This window comes from Panthera uncia, chromosome D1 (genome assembly GCF_023721935.1).
Source record: "Panthera uncia isolate 11264 chromosome D1, Puncia_PCG_1.0, whole genome shotgun sequence".
In the NCBI taxonomy this organism is placed as follows: domain Eukaryota; kingdom Metazoa; phylum Chordata; class Mammalia; order Carnivora; family Felidae; genus Panthera; species Panthera uncia.
This window is the reverse complement of record NC_064808.1, coordinates 38,002,170-38,022,588: the sequence shown is the minus strand read 5'-3', so window position 1 is coordinate 38,022,588 and position 20,419 is coordinate 38,002,170. Positions and strand designations below refer to the sequence as shown.

At 47.9% G+C, this 20,419-nt stretch overlaps 1 protein-coding gene and 1 pseudogene across 3 annotated transcripts in view; one reads left to right on the top strand and one right to left on the bottom strand.

Annotated features, from left to right (window-relative positions):
• The window catches only part of NAV2 (neuron navigator 2), a 395,678-nt gene that overhangs the window by 159,619 nt on the left and 215,640 nt on the right, over positions 1 to 20,419 (top strand). For 2 of the 3 annotated variants that reach the window (XM_049617765.1, XM_049617756.1), the window contains exons 4-5: positions 392 to 464; positions 10,121 to 10,379. In XM_049617765.1, the coding sequence (XP_049473722.1) occupies positions 392 to 464; positions 10,121 to 10,379 (332 nt within the window). Of the gene's footprint in view, positions 1 to 391; positions 465 to 10,120; positions 10,380 to 15,026; positions 15,096 to 20,419 lie in introns of all 3 variants that reach the window. The other variant, XM_049617772.1, reaches the window with a different exon arrangement.
• LOC125913309 (40S ribosomal protein S15a-like) lies at positions 3,560 to 3,970 on the bottom strand (annotated as a pseudogene).

Sequence of the window (20,419 nt, the reverse complement as noted above, 5' to 3'; positions counted from 1 at the left end):
GGGTCCGGTATCCCCCTTCGTCCCCACTCCGTTTTTCTGGCAGCTGCTCAAATTTTCAGGATAGCTGTAGTGACAGTGGTGAACATAGGGACTCATTCCACCCTGGTTATTTTTGGCAGCCCTGAGCAAGCCAGGGCCTCGACTTCTGGAGCTGTGTGGTTGGGATATTAGGTAACTTTTTCCTGTGCAAGTACAGACAAGGAGTCCTGACCCGCACCCGTCCCTCCGTCCGTCCATTCATCTGCCGTTTCCGAGTCGTTTTTGCTTGTTGTGAATCTTTGCAAATGCACCATGAACCCTCTCTCTGACATAGCCCTTTGTTCCTGATAAAAGATGGCTCTGGAGAAGGCTGAACGTTGATTGAGTGTATGTCGTTTTTTTTCCCCCCTAGATTGAAAACATAGATGCCTGCTTGAATTTCCTGGCAGCTAAGGGAATAAACATCCAGGGGCTGTCTGCAGAAGGTGAGTCAGAGCGCTGGTTCTAAAGCTGCCTTTTCATCGTTAGAAGCGCCCACCTGTTACTTACTGATGCCTTGAATACAGCTCAGCCCAGGGGTGCTTGTGGGCTCTTCTGCTTTTGTTTTCCTATTGGTTTTAAGGCAGCTCAATGCTTGTCTAGACCGGAGGATGCCAGCTTTTTGACACATCCCGAATCACTCCAGGAACGTAGAGCCCACCATGCCTGGCCGTGTCTGCCACACCGAGCGGGTACCAGCAGTGGAGCTGCTTCTCTGGAGAAGGGCTTAATCAAACAATACTGATCCGATTCACCCGGCTAGCAATTCAGTTAATTATCAAGCCAGGCCTTATCTGTGGGAGAGAGAACACTTAGCCACAGCACATATTTAAGTTGTACAGTTCCCAGGGAAAAACGCCCAATCCTTATCTCTGACTTTTATTAGAAGCAGCAGCAGCACTTTTCCTAGCTCAAAGAAAACCGAACCCCAAACACGTGATGCATTAATGAGATGCTACGTTTTGACATCCCGATTAGTTTTTAATTAACTCCAATTGGGTGGCTAATTAGCACATTAGCTTGTGCTGGTGGTTTGCTATTCAATTAGGTATCGGTCTGGAGATGGCTGGTCCGAATTCTCAGCCGCCTCAGGCAACATCTCGCCCTGGAATCTTTTGCTCTCTCCTGTTTGTAAATACAAGCAGCTGCCAGCTCAGAAGCTGCCACAGGCCCCGGCATCCTCCCAAACTCCTTAGGCTGCACCTGCCTCCAGTTTTCCCAGAACAGGTAAAGCAGTTTGGGCTTTAGATGACACCACCTTTTCCCTAGCAAGGTTGCTGTTTGAAAAGATGCCTGGTAGCATCGACTCCGGTGGTCAGGGTGGGGAGCGGGGCGGGCAGTGAGGAAGGAAGCAGCCCAGTGGAGCAGGTAAGTTTGCCAGCATGATCTGTTTGGGGCCCGTTCCTTGTCTTTGCCCTGCGGTGCAAGCTTGGTTTTCCTGGCTGTTGGAACGGTAGTCTCTTCCGGTATTGGGGCCGGGTGGCTACTCTTGGAGCCTCGTGGGCTCGTCATTTCTGAACGCGACCTCTCCTATGCTGGGCCTGCCCCAGGTCAGGGATGGACACACTCCTTCCAGAGGTCTCCATTGCTGCTGCTGGGTGGTCAGCCGCAATCCCAGCTCTGGCAGGGGTGGGGTGGTTGGAGGGTTCCTTCTCCCTGGGGAATGAGCTCTCTTCTGTGGGGAGGAGCTCCAGGCTGAATGAGTCTGGGCTTTGCGACACAAATTGCCGGGGCGTGGGGGTGTTGGTGTTGGTGTGGTGTTTCCATGGGTAAGTACAGAGATGCAAATTGCCTTTCCAAGGAATATCACTTCCTTCTGGTTCAGAGTTCTTGTGCTAGCTGGTGGGTGGCTGGCACACACTCTTCATAGTTTGTGGAAGGAGTTGGACCCCGGGCCTCTGCCCACCGGCAGAGCATCAGCAGGGAGTTTCAGAGTCCTGCTCGGCAGAAAGGGCTCGAGGCAGTGGGGGAGGGGGTGGACTCTGTCTCCTGTGGCCTGGAGGTGACAGCCGGCCATCTATCTCTGCCTTGTCCTGCTGCCTTGTTTGTCCCTCTGCACCATCCTCTTTATACCTTCAGGCATAGATTATCTATTTCACATACTTGCTGAGTAAACAGGTACCCCCTGTGCTCCCAAGGCTTTTCGATGCAGCAGCTCCAGCATTCACAACTGAACTGGGAAACCTTGGGGAAACCTTGGCTTAAAGAGGTTGCAGGTGACAACCTCAAGGCCTGTAGCTAGTGAACAGAAGACAGGGTGTGAGCCCAGGTCTGTGTGATTTCAGAACTCCTATTCATGGTGTCCTTTGAGACAGCAGATGGGTAAAGTCTAGGCATGTTGTGTACAGGTGAAAGAAATCAGAAAAGATTTAGAGCTTTGTTGGCTGGAACGTCAGAAGATAATGTGCAGTCCACAGAGGCGTATCCTACAGATACTCTGCCCCAGCCTTGTCCACGTTAGGTTGTGACCACCCCCCCTTGGGGGTCTCTGAGCCTAGAAGAGCACAGTGTAACCCGTGTGCTGAGGTATCAGTCATTGGGGCATACCTGTGAAGTGGGTTCATAGTGTTTTAGTAACCGCCCCCATCTTTCCTGCTGTCGAGACTCACTTGCTGATGTCTTGGCCAGAATACATAACTTGTCAGTCATGGTTAGTTATTAGAACAGTTTTATGTCAGTGCTTATGACTCTTTTGTTTGTTTCTAAACTTTAATTTCAGACTCAAAGCTCTTTTTTCACCCCTGTGCCCCAGGGCAAGTGGGTTTAGAAGATTGAAGAGTGATGACGGCCTAATGATTTCTTTGCCTCCCCTCCTTCCTTCGCCTGAGCCTCCAGGATGGGACAGAGAGAGCAGGCAGAATTCTGCTGAAGTTGCTGCCATTTTCTTGGGTGGCCATAATTGCCACTGTCCCCACATGGGAATCTCTGCATGCCCTACTAACCATGGACTTGATCCCCTGCTGCTCCCAGGACATTAGGAGCCTTTCTTGAGATTTTCCCGGCAATTCTGGCTCACTCTCAATGGGTAGCATTTATGTTCCATCCCCCTGATTCAGGCCTTCACTGTCCCCACCTAAGGTGGTCTCAGTGAGACCGTAGACCTCAGTCTCATCATCCCTGTATTCTGCACTGTAGAACCAGCAGGAAGGTGTGGACACCATCTTCCACTTGCAGTAGGTGGAACCGTCTTTCTGTCACCTGGAAGCCCCCACCATACACTTTCTCTCCCAACTCTTTCATCCCCAACTTAGTGGCCAAGAGGCAGATCTGCCAAGTCTGTGCGGAGTAGATGTCCAATTGGGGACCGGAATGCAGCACCCGACTTGGAGTGATTTTCTTGGTGCCTCCTTTGTCTTCAAGGAGCACAGGGACCCCACCTTCTTGTTCTTCGGTGAGGGGAGGAAATGACCGGTCTCTGTGATCATCAGACATTACAACCCTCCCCCACTCTGTGATACTTTCTCATCTAGATCTTGAGGTTTTTGTTGTTTGTTTTTGTTTTTCCATCGAGGCATTTTATTTGCACATATAGATTACATCCTTAGAAAAAGAATCCCAGGATTTTCCCTCCTGTATTTTCATCTTGCTTCTTCCTGGTCCATGATGCCCGGTGAGATGGTCAGTATCATGAAACCAAACTGGTGGGACAGAAGCAGATTATTCTGCCATTTTTCTAGATCTTTAAGTTGCACATCCAATTTGGGGCCGATCACTCCACTCTTGTTTAACCTGCGTGTGAGGTTCACAGCCATTTCTCCAGCTCTGTGATCATCAACGATTTGAAATTGGCCAACGCAACCGTGCTTCATCGTCAACCGTGTTTGTCAGCTGGACGATGACTTTGGAGCATGGCGCAATAAGAACCTGGCATTTGCCTGTCTCTTCAGCATTGTTAACGTTCTTGAGAACGTCTGCCAGGACATTAATGCATGCCATGTGGCAGCACGGAAACATGGCAGGAGTCCTCGAGATCTTCTTACACTGACTCTTGGGGTTGGGCGATGATCATGGTGTTTGGTAGTAAGACTGATTCTGGACTCATGCAGTCTTGTGGGAAGGTAACTGGCCCCAACTTTTGTCAGCTCCTTAAACTTATAAAGCAAGGGTACTTAGAGACTTTTATCCTCAAATGGGCCTTATTTACAATTTGAGGGTTACAGGAAACCTCACTCGACATACTGTTAAATTATAGGAATAGAAGCCATTTGTGGAGAACCCACCATGTATCAGTCACTGAGCTAAGTGCTGTGTACATGTTGTATATCTTTTTTTAATTCCCTCAGCAACTTTTTGAAATCAGTAATCATACTATCCCCATCGTCTACAGATGAGGAAACTAAGGCCCAGAGAGAGTGAAGTTCCACGTGGGCAAAGGGAGGCCCACTTAGGAGTGACTAAGCTACTCACGTCAGTTTCAGAGACCTGGTATTTTCTGCTACTCCCCACTGCCCACACTTCTAACCACCTGCATAATTAACTAGAAAAGCATGATACTGTGTAAAGAAATCATGCAGTTGTAATGCTTTTTGTTTTCCTTTTGAAGACTATTGAGTGCCCCGAGGCTCCTCCTCTGATGAGAACCATCAGCGGTTGGAAAGCCCCATAGGTACTTCTCCGCCCTTTTCCAGTGACTGAAGCAGGGTTTGGAACCCCGGGAGGGTTTAGGTACCTGTCCTTGAAACAATCGCAGCAGACCATGCCCTTCCCCAGCCTGCCTGTTAGAGGACCACAGAGAGCTTGGTTCCAGAGTAGATCCCCATGGAGACACTGCTGGTTTGGGGCACTTCCCCTGGACTAGGCCCTCCTACCGCCTCTGTGTTCCAGAAGGTTGGGCCCATCTGTTTGCTCTTGGAAACCTGTTGGAATCCTGTGAGCTTGGGCCTCACCCTAAGCTGGGTGATGTTCAAGATCCCTTGAACCCCTCCCCAGCACACACTCCACCTGTCATGACTGTCTGTAAACCCGTCCTGTGAGGAAGGATGGCCTTTATCCTTAGGAGTTTTGACAACACCTGGCCCCGAGCCCATCCTCCTATCACAGAGAAGGTCTGGGGATGAGGCATATCCTATTTAGTTCAGCAAACGTTTGCTGGGCACATCCTGTATGCTAGGCATAGCATCAGTCGTACAGAATGAACTTTAATTTCAATTAGTAGGAGAGTTGTGCTAACGGTACATTCAAGAGCTGAGCAGTACGTGCACAGTAGTGCCCAAAGAAGGGCAGTGATTAGTTCTCTGAGGCGGTCAGGGGGCTTTACAGAGGCAGTGGCATTAACCCCTGGGCTTTACAGGATAAATAGGCATTCACCAGACAGGAAAGGCAGGTAGAGGGAAATCGAGACAGAAGACGAAGCCTGAGTGATATGACAGGAGCAAAGACTAGCTCTTTATCAACCTTGTGGAGTAGAGAGACGGAGGCAGGAAGATCCTTCCAGGCGCCTCCAGGAAGGAGTGTATGCTTTTGGAGTGAAATTGCTTGCTGACTTGATGAGCTCAGACCCGGTTTGGCCAGAAACCTAGACGCTGAGCTTGTCCCCCTTTTATTCTGAGCCAGAGAGCAGAAGGTCTTTCTGGACCGTTAGGAGAAAAGCAGCAGGTTGATTGTTTCCGTTTCCTCCTTACCCACATCACCTGTTTGGCAGTGAGTGGGACCGATTGTGTCACTCACCCCCTTGTCCCACTTCCCCGGTCAGGAAGCCTGTGACTGGCTTGGTGAGCAGTACACAGGAGCGCTGCAGGAATCGGGTGGGAAGTTATGTGGTGAATGTCGGTTATGCAGATGGCCGCAGGATCCACGTCCCGAATCAGCTGGGTGAGCCTTAACAGCCCTGTGGTTTAAGGGAACTGGTTAGGAATTCTGACTCTGCGGTCTGGTCCAAGGTAGCCCTCCCTTTGGCTCCCAATCAGTCTCTTTTTCCAAAGCAGATTTGTTCGTATTAGAGTATTCCAGTGTTTGTGCCTTTGTAAACCAGGCCTGAGATTTCTCTTAAATAATGTTGCAAGCAGAGAACTCTGTTCTTCCTACCCTTTCCTGCCCAACATCTCCTACCACATCTGTGCAGATTCGTACCAGCCCCGGGGGAGCAAAGAAATCAGCCAGTGCCCAAGGGAATTAAGAGTCAAGGTGATACTGAATCCTAATGGAAATGGAAAAATGGTCTGTGCAGTTTATTCATTAGACATGGGCGTGGCCACAAGCAGAGAAATGCAGTCAGGGTTCTCATGCTGGTTTAGATACTAGCTAGCTAGTGTCAATTCTAGCTAGGTCTATGGTTTTTTTTTTTTCTTCTTTTCTTTCTTTCTCTAGAAATCAAGAGAGTAAGGATAGTTGATCAGACACAAAATGATACTCTTTTTCCAGACCTTGGGAAATGTCAGGAGGGAAACATTTTTGTGGGCTGATGGATTTTTTTAAGACTGCCAGTGCAGCCGGCTTACTTAGGAGGCCTCCTAGAACACAGACACATGCCACTTGGAAATGTGGAAAGGATACAATTCTAGCTATTTTGGATACTGTCTGTTATAGACCACCCATGGCATAAACTGTGTGGCTTCCAACCCCAAACAGAGCATTTACCACTCTCTAGTTTCTGTGCTCTGAAAAGAAAATTACAGTGCAGAGGTCCACCAACTGGTGAACGGATAAACACGGCGTGGTACATCCATACAATAGGGTGTTACTCAGCAATGCAAAGAAACAAGCCAGTGAGAACTGCTCTAACACGGAGCAACCTTCAAAACATGATAAGTTGAAAGAAGCTGCGTGCAAAGGGCTACATGTCACATGGTTCCATTTATAGGGACTGTCTAAAAGAGCCCAACCTTGTAGAAACAGAAAGCAGATTCAACATCACCTGGGAATGGGTTTGGGAGTTGATTGCAGATAAGCATGAGGACCCTTTTCAGGGTGATGTAAATAGTGTAAGATTAGAATTTACAGAATTTACTGAAAATCATTCTACACTTTTATGGATGCAAATTACGCTTCAGGAAGGCCGTTTAAAGAACCGGAAGCTCACCATCGACTTTTCTCTAATAGGAGATTATTCACGATTAATTTCCTTCTTGAAGCCTGTCACTGCGGCGGAAAGGGGGGGGGGGGGGGGGAGCGCAGGGAGGATGGACAGCTTCGTAGGCTTCCTTCAGGTGCAGAGCCCGGTGGTGAGTTCTGAGGAGACTAGAGGTAGAGTGGCTACATTTTTGGAAAAGGAGAAGTAGAGTCAGGCACTGTCCTGGGTGTTTTGTACTCATTTCCCCATTTAATGTTCACTTAATTCTCCTAACAACCCTGTGTAAAAGGTGCAGTGGGGCCTATGCCCATTTTAAAGATAAAGAGTGAGGCTCAGAGAGCTTAAGTCTTCCGAAAACTCAGTCTGTACATGAACCGTAGACATTCCAACCCAGGTTTTCCTGACTCTAGAAAGAAATCCGTGATCTTTGTGATAAAAATGCTCTCTCCTAAGAAGTATATTTGCAGGAGAACTGTGTGCTTTGACAGAACGTTTGAGGGAAAAATGCTGAGATATGAATAGGAAGTGACTTCGCAACCACAGTAGGTAGAGAATATGACAGAGCTATCTCCATTTGCCCTGGGTTGGGCTGGTCTGTTATGAGGTGCTCATGTGGACATGCCTGCCTCTTGCAAGGGACAAACTATCAGCCCCGGGGTGTGCTGAATTTTTAGTTCCTCCCTCCCTCCTTTGTTTTTTCTTCCATGGGTCAAAAAAAAAAAAAAAAAAGTATTGTGGAATGTTTGGCACATTCCACAATAGAACACTTACAGAAGAATAAAGAATACTTAGATGCCCACCAGCTAGCTTAATAAATAAAACATTAGCCGGTGCACTTTTAAATTTACCACATATGATGGGTATACAAGTAAGCCAGGTTACACAGTGTTGGGAGACTGGGCTTTGTGCTGAAAAAGCTAGATTCAAATCGCAAATCCCAGCTCCAGCGTTTATTCCCTTGGAGAGGTCATAAGGTTTTATGAGCCTCTGTTTCTCTTATAAAGGGGAACAATAATATTCACTCCCCAGGTTGTAGGGATTGAGTGAACTCATGTACATAAAGAGCTTAACCTGATACGTACTAATTAGTAGCAGTCCTTGTTATTACAGACCTAATAATGTGACAATTATAAAAGGCACTAAAAGCAAGTCTTACATAGATTTCACCAATCTCCATGATTAGCTCTACCTTCCCCCTCCCTTGAATTTGATTTTGAGGGGAAATTATTTCCCAACTCTCATCAGTGCCCAGCTGGGTGACCACGGGAGTATCACTTCACCCTCCAGAGCCAACTGATTCATCCCATCCAAACCTCACATTCTGTGACCCTGATGTGTTTGTAGGAACATTTAGAAGCAGAAACCGAGCAAGCCACAGGGGTGTGTGTGCTGCTTTTTTTGGTTTCCTTAGGATGGAGAAGGAAGCAGCACAGAAGGGTTAAAGCTGAACTACTTTCAGAAACGGGGGGTGCGGGGGGGGGGGGGCGTGGAGCTCAGATCTATGGGGCTTTCTCCCCATATTGCACGTGATAGTTTATAAGCCTCCTCCTTGGCCAGATCAATCCTGGCTTACACCTGTGCTGACACAATTAAAAGCTTCCCCCTTTCACTCTCAAAAACTATCATGGATTGCATGGTAAGTTATAAGATGACCTTAGTAAAGCCATGTCTAAGGCATATGGATTGGGACCTGTATGGCAATCTCCTGTAGGATTCTGGGAGCTCCTGTTATTCATAACCAAGACCAGTGAAGGACTTCACTGTTCGCGGCTTGCTTTCACAGATACGCTCTTACTGGATTTGAGAGCAACCTTGTGTGATGGGGCAAGCTGCGTCCATAAGGCCAGTGAGGCCCAGGGATGAAGTGACTTCCCAGAGTTGCACAGCTAGTACGTACTGGAGTCCAGACTGGAACCCACGTGTTTGCATCGTCAGTTGCAATCTCTCTTTCTTCAGAGTCTGGCAGTCATTCAGCCTGGCCTCATCATCACGCCCAGGGCACCGGCAGGCATGCAGGGAATGGGCTTGTTTCTGAAAGGACCCCATTCATACCCTCTGCCCAGCAACTGCTGCCGGAGGAAACCTGTGCTCCTTTATCAGCGGTCTCTTCCTCACCTCGGGCTAACCTGGACATGTGCATTCCCCAAACAGGAGATACTCTTCTTCCTCCACCCCCCTGACCGGTTAAGAGAAGGAAATTGAGCCTTGGGTTGACACAAAGCAGAGGGAGCCCCTAAGATTCCTTCTTCCTGTTCCTCAGGCTGGGTGGCCCCATTACCTCACCCTCAGGACCAATTCAGACCCCAGCCATTGGATCTGGTGTTAAGAGAACGTAAAAGGAGGGATTCCCCAAGGAGAAACACCCTCGATCCATAGCTTCTGCCTGTGAATAAATATTTTATTCCTTCTCTGCAGCTTTTTATGCATGCCTTGAGGCAAATGCATTTTAACATCTAAAAAATCCTGTCTGGAATAAAAATGTTCTCACCCCCACTCTGCTTTCATTTTTTTTAATACGTTATTTTTTGTGTGCGTTCTCTGTGAAAGCAAGGCCTATCCCCCACCCATGCGAAATTAAAGTTAGTGATTCAGTGGACGAGAGGGACACAAAGCCGTGTGTCCGGGGGCAGGGCGGTCGGGGAGAGCAGAGGGAGGATGGTGGAGGGGGGCAGGAGCCACTTGGCACTCACACGTGGCTGACGGCACAGAGCACAGACTTGGCTGAGCTCTCGAGTGGAGACCCATGAATCTCCCCCAGCGCCCGAGAGCACCTCTGTCCCGGATTGGTTGCTTTGCCTGAGAACAAGCACAGTCTTGCTCGGGACTCGGACTTTTTTTGGCTGTGTCCTTGCTGAGAATTTCCTCCTGGCACTTGCCAGACATCCAGCTGAAACTTGCCTGGCGTATCCGCTCTAATCCCAGTGGGGGAGAGGGAGCTGATTTCTTTGTGGCTGAGGCCCGACTCTGATCGACGGTGATGGCGATGAAGTGTGCAGGAACTCGGTCCTATCCTCGAGAAGCTAAGCTCGTGAGCAAGAAAGGGCTCCCGGGATGGGACTCCTTCTCTAAAAGAATTTCTTTATTGTCTTGCAGAAATCAGGAATGGCAACCTCAAGGCCATCCTAGGCCTCTTCTTCAGCCTGTCCCGGTACAAACAGCAGCAGCAGCAGCCCCAGAAGCAGCACCTCCCTGCTCCACTGCCGCCTGCCGCGTCCCAGGCGGCCGGGGCCCCCTCCCAGTGCCAGGCTGGCACTCTTCAGCAACAGGTGCCGGCCACTCCCCAAGCCCCGGGCCAGCCTCTCCAGCCAGCGCCACATCAGCAGTCAAAAGCACAAGCTGAAATGCAGTCCAGGTGGGGGCTCCTCGCCAACGGATAATTCTGTTTCTCGTGGGTCATCCTCCACACTGGCCGAATGCTAGCCTAGGCGAATGCCTTTTCGTTTGGGCCTCTTCAGGGCTGAGAACTACTGGTGGCGGGGGATTAGCATGACCTTGAAATAGATGCGGCGGGCTGCCTCCTGTGCCTGGCGGAGATGTGTGCTTTTATAGGTCACGATGGCCAGCGGCCAGAGCTAATTAGCTGCTCTGGCCTATTATGCACATGCTCCTGTGCAAGAAACAGCCCCGAAAATAGACTTCAGACTTGCTTTGCGTGTTTGCCTACAGGTTGGGTATTCGATGTCATATGTGTGAGTCGTTTTACTTAGCGGAGGCTAGAGTTCTGCAGCAGACGCCTCTGCTTCACCAGAGAAGAGATAGCAAGAACACAGAAGGAAGGGGGCAGCCGCCTTCCCCGAGAGGGCCCGCAACTGGGTTCTGTTAACCTTAAAGAGCTGGCAGCAACCTGAGGGGTGGTCTTCAGTGTTACAGGATTAGGGCTCAGGTTTGGTTGATGCTCCCAGGGGGACCGATGCTTGCTAGCGGGACTTGCCGTAGGGTGACGTGTAAGCAGAGCATCAGGGTACTTACGTCCACTGTGTTACAGGGGGCATAGGTGTATTCCTGAACAGCTCTGCAGAAGATCGCCTTGTAAAACCTGCCTTTTAATGGCAGGGGCGTGGGGGAAGGAGGGAATTAGGAACCAGAAAGATTTTTTTTAATGTTTGTGCATTTATTTTTAACTTTATTTTGAGAAGAGGGAGAGAAAGCCTGCATGTGTGAGGAGGGGAGGGGCAGAGAGAGAGAATCCCAAGCAGGCTCTGCCCTATCAGTGAAGTGCCCGATGTGGGGCTCAAACCCACAAACCGTGAGATCATGACCTGAGCTGAAGTGAAGAGTCAGACGCTTCACTGACTGAGCCACCCAGGCACCCCTATTTATTTATTTTTGGGAGAGAGGAAGCGGGGGAGGGGCAGAGAGAGGGGGAGAGAGAGAATCCCAACCAGGTTCTACACTGTAAGCTCAGAGCCCGATGTGGGACTTGAACTCAGGAGCTGTGAGATTCTTGACCTGAGCTGAAATCAACAGTCCAGCGCTTAACCAGCTGAGCCACCAGCTGCCCCAGGAACTAGAAAGTTTTTGACTCCTAGTCAAACCTGTGTGGAGAAAAGTCCACAGTAATTGTCGTTTAAAGCTGTATACCTTTTGTTATCAAACCTGATGTCACTAATGAAGTTGATTGCTTGATTTCATTTGGTATGTGCTAAAGAGTAATGGCTTTTCCTTTCCAGGCCCCCAAAGCACCAGCGTTAATAATCACTAGGCTTAGCAGCCCATTGTAGTTGGGCAAAGCACAGAGTGGTTCACACAAGACAGGTGCCATATAGATGGTTGCAGCACCTTCCTCCCCGCGAGAAGGGCTATTTCCCATTCATGATGGTGTTAAAACCAACATGATGGATGTGCTGTCCATCAGACCCCCTAATTAATTGTCTAATTATATCCAATTTACATTATGGAAATTTGTAGACTAGCAGAAATGCCTGGACTCGTGGTGAAGAACAGCCAGCCAGGCAGCAAGCCTTGGCACCCTTCCCCTGAAGAACCACCGGAGTGAGAGCCACTCTGATCAGAGGTCCCTGATGGCCCTGGGTGATTGAATGATCAGGATATCAATTCCCACACTATGTTCTACAGAGTGGTTATTCCCTTGATGGTAACTTGCTAGGGAAAGGGTTTCATAGGGGGAAAAGTTGGTAAATAATCTGGGTTGGGCTGTTAGAACTGTTCATACAGACAGGTCTACTCAGATCCTTGCATCTGCTATATGTATTCATTTATTTCGTGTCTGAATGCCTTCTGTGTGCCAGGCACTGTTTTAGGCACTTGGGGTTCACGACTGAATGAGATTACCAGTGTGCCCGCTCTCTGCCTTCTACTGGAGGAAGAAGGCAAATAAACAGGGAAGAGAAATCTCAGATAGTGGTATTACAATAAGGTGATGGGATTCAGAAGGATTGGGTTGATAGGTTGGACTGATAGGAAATTCTCTCTGGGGATATGATACCAAAGTGAAGATAGGAATGACACTGAGCAAACCATGTAAAATTTAGGTGTAGAATAGATCAGCCAGAGGAAGCAGCTGGTGCAAAGGCCCTGTGGTGTAAGAGTATGCTTGGAAGGTTGGAGGACCAGAAAGAAGGCTGGTGTGGCTGGAGTTTAGTAGGTGAGGGGAGGTGGGAAATGATAAGGTACCTGTAAGCAAAGCCTCTTGTTTCCATGGTAGACAGTGTGACCGATGGCCCCTGGAGTTGCATAGTGCTGTTGGCCATGAGGCCAAGTCACAGAGTGCTAGCTAAACTGGGTAAAGAGTCTGCATTTCATTTTATAGATAACAGGAAGCCACTGGGTTGGGGCGGGGGGCAGTCTTGAGCAAGAGAGAAACTTGATTTAACTGACAGTTAAAAAAATAATAACTTCTTATCTCCTCTCTGGAGATTAAGACTATTAAGAGGCTTTTGTAGTCCTCGGGATGACAGAGGCTTGAACCAAGGGGTGGAGCTGACATGTTGATGGGCCACTTCAGGAGGTTGAGCCAAGGGGACCGAATAGATGGCCTGTCTGGAATAAGGGAGAGGAATCACAGATACTGCTGGGTTTCCGGCGTGAGTAGCGGTAAATGGCGCTATTTATTGAGAAGAGGGAGCCTGAGAGAGGAACACGTGTGCACTGTGACTCTTCAGAAGAGGCTGTAGAAAGCATTCCTCCAGCTCAGCCACAGAACTTGTTTCATAGAGCATCTCATTGCATATACGATTCCAAGGAGCATGTGTTGAGAAACCCTGGGTTGTGTCACTAAGCTGTGCTAGCCTGAGGCACCCATTTCCATGGTAAGTGTTTGTTTTCTTAAAAGAACCAGATGTCCCAGTCAGGACGCCCATCTCCCAGTTAAAAAAAAAAAATCCTACTACTAATAAACGCTTTACCTAAAGAGCAGCCAAACTTACTTAAGGCGGGTTTTTATATCCACTTATTCCAGAGTGATTCCTCCCATCCTGGCCCCCTGACTCTGCACTGTGGTGACACGGACTGGGCTTCAGAGTTGCTCGGTGTCCTCACTCCTCCTTTGTCTGGCCCAGACTGGGTTACTTCTGCAGACAACTGGCTTCATCCATTATGTACTGATACTTTATCATTTTACTTCCAAAGGACAATCTTATTCTCAAATTCTAGGGGTCTAATATCTCCTGCTTACACTCTGGCTGTAGATTTAAGACTGGTAATATGGCATCACTGGCTTAGTTTCACTGTATTTCTATCCCAGATTCTGTCTCTGATAATCACAATCCCAAGGGTAATGGTGTGGGCCCTTGATCATCAGTGTCAAGTGTTGATGGAAGCCCCAGACGCCAGGTTTGTTTTAGTCCTTTGTTAGAACTCTGCCAGATACAAATAGGCCTAAACACTGTACCTCATGGGGTAGCAAATATTAAAACTTGGCAGCTTTTCCATGAAATTTGTTTAAGAAAGGACTCATGGAAACTGGCAAAGGAAATTCGAGATGCTGGCATGAGGGAATCAGAGCGACTCCTTGATGATGGCCAAATGCAGGCTCACGTTTACCTCCTCTCTTCTCGTTAATCTGCGTGAGGCCGAGAACTTGATCCACGTTCTACCTCATGAAATTCCTCACCAGTCCCAGAGTCCAGGAGAGGAGCATACTTCCCAAGACTCGCTTCCTTCTTCCTCTGTGTCTACCTTACATATTAGCAATATTCAGCTGTGTAGGAAAAATCCAGACAGTTGATTTTTTTTTCCTGCCGTCTCTCCTGTCTCTTCCTTTACTTTCAGAGTCTAGTGACACCAACGTTGTTTTTCCCGCCTCAGATCACTGCATTAGGGTTCCAGGGAACGTGTGTTGAGAAACACAGGTTGGTACAGGGTGAACCTGGTATACGGTGTGTGGATACAAGAAAGATAAATATTTCTCCTTTCACAAGACAGTAAATGAGCTTACCTTTTGATGAAGCCCAATCAAGATTCTTCATTACACCAGCTTATGGTCCAAAATCTAGAATATAACAAGCTCATAAGACTAAAAATGAACATTTCTAGATCACTGAGAGCAAATATTCCCAAGACCAGCAAAACTTGTACACATCCATACCCTTGTTTTGGGTCAACATTTTATGACACGTTTTCCGAAAAGCACCCTGGTAAAAGAAGCATGTGAGATAGAAGCATCTAGATGCTCTGGGGAAGTTGTCAAGTTTGTTTACGTGTCCAAGACCCTGCGCTTCAGTGTTTTTTTTTTGCGGGAAGAAGGCGGCCTCATGTCACAGGTAGTAGAAAAGATACTTGGTCTTGAGAAAAACGAAAAAAAAAAAAAAAAAGAAATCAAATGTTCTTAGATAATCTTGATAGCAATTGCTTCACATTGGAATGTCACCAAATCAGAAAAGCCAGACTCAGAAGGAAAGCTGCCCATTACGGGAAAAGTGGGCAGAGGGCAACCCAGGCGCATCCCCGTTGTCACGGACTCCCGTTAGTGATGTGCGTGTCTAACGTATCTTCTCTCCCCTCACTCATCTCTCCCACTTTTTTCTTTCCTGTCATGCAGTGCATCATCCAAGGACTCCTCTCAAAGCAAAATCATCCGCTTCACTCTGGGTCAGAAAAAGATCTCTAGGTTAGACTTTCTCTGTGTCCTGCAAAGCATGGTTTCAACCCAACTCATTGATCCCTTTGTTCTGGCTAAGTTTCCTTTTGGTCCCTCTGCCCGTTTCATGTTTGCAGTTTGAGAAAACCAAACATGCTTTGGCTAATGACCCAATGTGGGAGAGTTTGGAGACTGCCTGTGGGGTCATTGAAAGGGGGAATGTGTGTATCAGCGTGTGTGTGGCTGGCGTTGAGGTGTATATAAATGTTTCAAATCAATGCATTTCATTGATTTGGGCTTTCATTGCTTCGTATCAAAATCCTTTCTGATTTAGGGAGAGGTAAGTTTCTAGGTGGTTTTTGTGGTGGTTTTATGATGAGTTTGGCTCCCTGCTCTGGCCTGGCCCTGATCCCACGTCATCTGCACCTCCTTTATGTGTGTTATGCTTTTTATCGTTGCTGTTATTGCTAAAATTACTAATGCAGGTTTGGTTTCTCTTGAGTTCTAAAGCACCCAAAGCATGAATCCAATTGGTCGGAGGAGACAAAGCAGCAAGGTGGCTGTGTCTCCTTTTCGTTTCTGGATGCTCTTTGTACCTTGGAGAGATTGCCTCAGTTACCTAAAAATAAAAGTTAGTCTTGCTCACTAACTAATTCTCCTGACACAGAGTTTGACATTTACTGCATACTGTAAGGACCGATTCCAGGGTATGGAAAATGCCAGTCACGTCTTTGGGATCTACTCTTCTTTTAAAGGCAGCAAGAGCTGACATTTATTGAATGCTTGTTATGCATCAGTTTGAATGCCTTATCTTATTTAATCCTCACTTTAGTTTTCATGCGGCCACTCGTTATTATCCCCATTTTACAGATAAGAAAACTAAAGTCTAGGAAGTTAGTTAAGTTACTCAAGATGATACAGAAAGTGGAAAAGCCAGGATTTGAGCCCAGTTGACCTAACTCCAGAACCCTCACTTTAACCACTGTGTTTACACTCTTTCTCTCTTCCTCCCCCTTGAATTCTGGTGTTTATGGGGTTGTCAAGGCTGCTTTTAAAAAAATCTTACGTTTTAGCTGTTACTCTTGGCCTTTTGCCTCACTTTGCCCTTTGTAGCATCCTAATAGAACCTGATGCTGGTTCATTATTTTCATTGAATTCTCATTTAAAGCTAAAGGGATATCCACACTACACTTTTTTTTTTCAATGTTTATATTTGAGAGAGACAGAGTGCAAGCGGGGGAGGGACAGGGAGAGAGGGAGACACAGAATCCTAAGCAGGCTCCAGGCTCCGAGCTGTCGGCACAGAGCCCGACACGGGGCTTGGACCCACAGACCGCGAGATCGTGACCTAAGCTGAAGTTGGATGCTCAACCGACTGAGCCACCAGGCGCCCCCACGCCATACTACATTTCTATCTGTATTCGTGTAACAAATACATACTGAATGTCTGCTTGCTGCCCCACTCTGTCAAGTTCTCAGTGCCTTTTTCTAGCCAGAGTTTACTTTTTCTTTTCTAAAAAGTTACACATAGGGAGACCCAACTCAGGATCTGCCTGGCTGTTGGGGAGAAGCCGCGGGGCCATTGCTTCTCTGTAGAACAAGTCCATATGTTACCCAGACTTGGTTCTGGGAGACAGGAGGGAACCGACGTTCGTCAGTGCTTTTCATAATCATGTGCCTTTGTCAGTTTGGGCTGCTACAACAAATCACCATAAACTGGGTGACTTAAACTGTTTCCCTTATAGTTCTGGAGGCTAGGAAGTCCAAGATCAGGGTGCCCGCACAGTCAGATTGTAATGAGGGCCCTGTTCCTGGTTTCTAGATGGCCATGTTCTTGCTGTGTCCTCACACGGAGAGCAGAGAGAGAGGAAGCAAGCCCTCTCCATTCTCTTCTTACAAGGCACCGAGCCCATCATGAGGTCTTCAGCCGCATGAAGTCCCTCCCCTAAGCCCCATTTCCAGATACCATCACGTGGGGATTAGGGTGAGGACACCTGAATTTGGCCAGGGTGGGGCTGGAGGACATAAACGTGCAGTTCACGACACCAGGCTAGAGAGTGCCTGCTTTCCCTGAAAAATCACACCAGGCCTCCCTCAGATACCCCCTGCACTGGCAAACTGGGTTCCCAGTTTTTGAGCGTCAACCTAAATAGAGACGTAAACTGAGGTGAGCTCAAATTACCAAACTCAAATCGAGTTTATTTGGGAAGAGCAGGGGAATTGCAGTTTGGGAAATGCAGCCATAGCAAGAAACAGGTGAGTCTGTTGAGGGTTCGGGGTGTGCTGTATTGATGGGCCAGGAGTACAAGAAGGGGGGATCTAGCCAGAGTCCAAGTGGTAAGTTCATTGGCTTGAGGATAGAGAGGGATTCTAGGCGGGTAGGTTTCTGTCTTCTGTAAGTCAGGCGTTTATGGGAAATGCGATTTTCAGTTTTTAAACTTGGGTCATCTGAGGGCACCTGTGTGGGATTCTCCATTTCCCATTCTCCAGTTCCATTGCAAATTGAAATCCTTTCACAGATAAAAGGAAAGGAAGTTAAGTGAGCTTGGAGGGAACCTGAAGTCTGGTGTTTGTTCCCACGATGTACTCAGTTCTAGAAGATAAGCAGGAGCTGGCTGGGAAAATATTTAATTGGAAGCACATGCCCATCCCGAGTGTGAGTGGTTATCAGTCCCAGATGATGGAAGGAGGCAGTGGGAAGAGTGGAAGAACCGAAGGAAGAGGCCGTGTCTGCCCCTGACCCCAGGGTGTGCTGGGCACAGGGCTTCCAAGTTGACTAAAAGCCAAGGTCTGGCTTTCTTTCAGGGTCACATCCCTCACCTAGAGTTTCTTTTGGATGCATCTTTGTCTCTGATGAGGCCAGTGAAGGGATGTTCTTTCATTATTTGCCTAATACTCCTCCTTGCCTTCCCTAACCCCCCTCCATTTCCCATCCCCAGCCTTGAGCACAATTCTGATAAGCGTTTTAGCTGATCTGGGCATCACCAAACGTAGCTGTAAAATTAGTTGTCAAAAGAAACCACCTTACCCCTGCTGGCTAAGCAAGACAACTCTCCCAGAGCTTTGGAAATAGAGTTCAAGTGCAAACTTTGAACACCTGACAGAGTCAAACACCTTGTATAAGTACCAGGGATATTGAACAGGGTAGGAAGCCTCTCCATTGAATCTGGATGCTTATAGAGGGAATCCATACAGGGATGAAGGATTTTCATGAATTTCTGCCTTCGACTACAATTATCGTCCTTTGGCAACCCTGGTGAGCCCTGGGTTTGCAGGTGTGTTCTATCTGTGGAGGTAGAGAGGTACGTGGCTGGGAGTGCAGCTAGTCAAACCTAGTGAAAGCCCATCTTCATCACTTACCACGTAACCTGGGTAAAGTCTTTATTCTCCAGGAGCCTGTGTTTGCTTACCAGCAAAACAGGGTAGTGCTGCCTCACTCATAATGATATATGGATTAAATAAAGTCATTTCCAGTCCTTTGATATCTGGTCTATACACCATAACTAGCAGATACAGTGAGGTTGGTGTTTGGGATTGATCTGGGCCAGGGAGGGCCACCAGACCACCTGTCTCCAGCAAAACCCCACAGAGTTGATCACATGACCATCTCGTGGAGAGGAAGCAATGGGACTGTTACTTCTGTCCTCTTTGTCCAGCTGCTGAAAAGCAGAGGCCATGGAGATGAGAGATTCAACATTTAATAATCTCCTCTGGCAGAAAGCATCTCCCATCACAATGCCTGCCACCTGAGGTCCCAAGCATGTGCACACAAGCTGCCATTCCCCCTGGGAGGGCCATCTTCTCCCGGCCTTTGAAGTGGTTTTGCAGGGGAAAAACAGCTTTCCTCCCATCAGCACACACAGCGCGTGGAGCCGGGATGTACTGCGAGGTCATGTGCCGAGAATGACAATTTACCACCCTGCCTGCTCGGCTCTACACTTGTTGGAGAAATTGACCACGGCTTCAATAGCAGCAGGATTTCTCTTCTGCCTCTCTTTTATGCCACTTCCCTTAAACTTATTCTTTTGATACGACACGTGTATGTTTCAAAGAACCCATCTGTGTCCTCTGTCATTTCGTAACTACGTTTGGAACAAGGAATGGTCTTGAGAAGTGGAGTTGTGCTTGCACAGGAGCCTTGGAACTCTTCTGGCACCATAAATGATACAGGTTGACTTGATGTGCTCCCCTCTCCCTGCTTTTCTTCACTGAGGCAGGCACCTTGGGCATCGTCTGTTTTACCCATGGCTGTTCCACATAAGCGAGACCCACCTCTTCTGCAAAGGATCCTAAAGTACAGACAGCAGCTGTTTCCAGGCTGGGACTTGATAGAAGTTCCTGTGATGCATCAGGATGTTAACAGTTATGAACTGGAGAACATGAGCAGGAGAGCCTGAGGTCTGCGTTACCGTGAACTAGAAGATACTGCTCCCAGCCTCCCTAATTTATGACTCATTGCCTGAGAGCAGGAAAAAGTCCAGATTCATACTGCAACATACTAGGGCCTCTCTATTCTGGCCCTGCCTGCTTCTCCAGCCTCCTTTCCTCCCAGTCTGTCCTCCCACTCCCCAGCACACACCAGACCCTCCTTCTGCACTTTTTTTTTTATAGGCTTCCCTCTGCCGGAGACCTCTGCGTCTCTCCATGACTCCGTACCTTCTTGTTCTCCACGCACATTTCCATTCCACATGGCACCTTGCTCTGGGGTCACGTCTATCTGGAACCTTCCCTGACCATCCCACCAACCTCCAAGGTTATCATTTTCCTTCTTTGAATTACTTCTGACCTTTGCATATTCTTTTATCAATACATGGGTAATTTAGATGTTTTCTAGGATCAATCAGCCTTACCCTAAGATCTAGATGAGATCGGTCTAGAACCCTGTCTTTTTTTGGGCTGCCACAGTGAAATACCACAGACTCAGTGGCTGATACACAACAGAAATTTGTCACTCACATTTCTGGAAGCTGGAAGTCCAAGATCAAGATGCCAGCCTTGCCAGGTTCTGGTGAGTGCTGACTTCCAGGTTGCAGACTGCTGACTTCTCACTCCATCCCTACCTGGGCCCAGCCAGCATTCTGGACTGTCTTTTATAAGGTCATTAATTTCATTCATGAGGGCTCTGTGTAATGACCTGATCACCTCCCAAAGTCCCCCACGTCCTAACACCACCACACTAGACATTAGGATTTCAACATATGAATGTGAAGGGGGGCATAAACATTCACACCGTGGAAAACTCTCCTTCAACCTGCGGAAAGTCATGCCCCATTGATTGCTCATGGTCAGCAAGGTCCTCAAGGTCAGCATTGTCTTTGAAGTGAAACATTTGAAATCCTATACTTATAATTCAG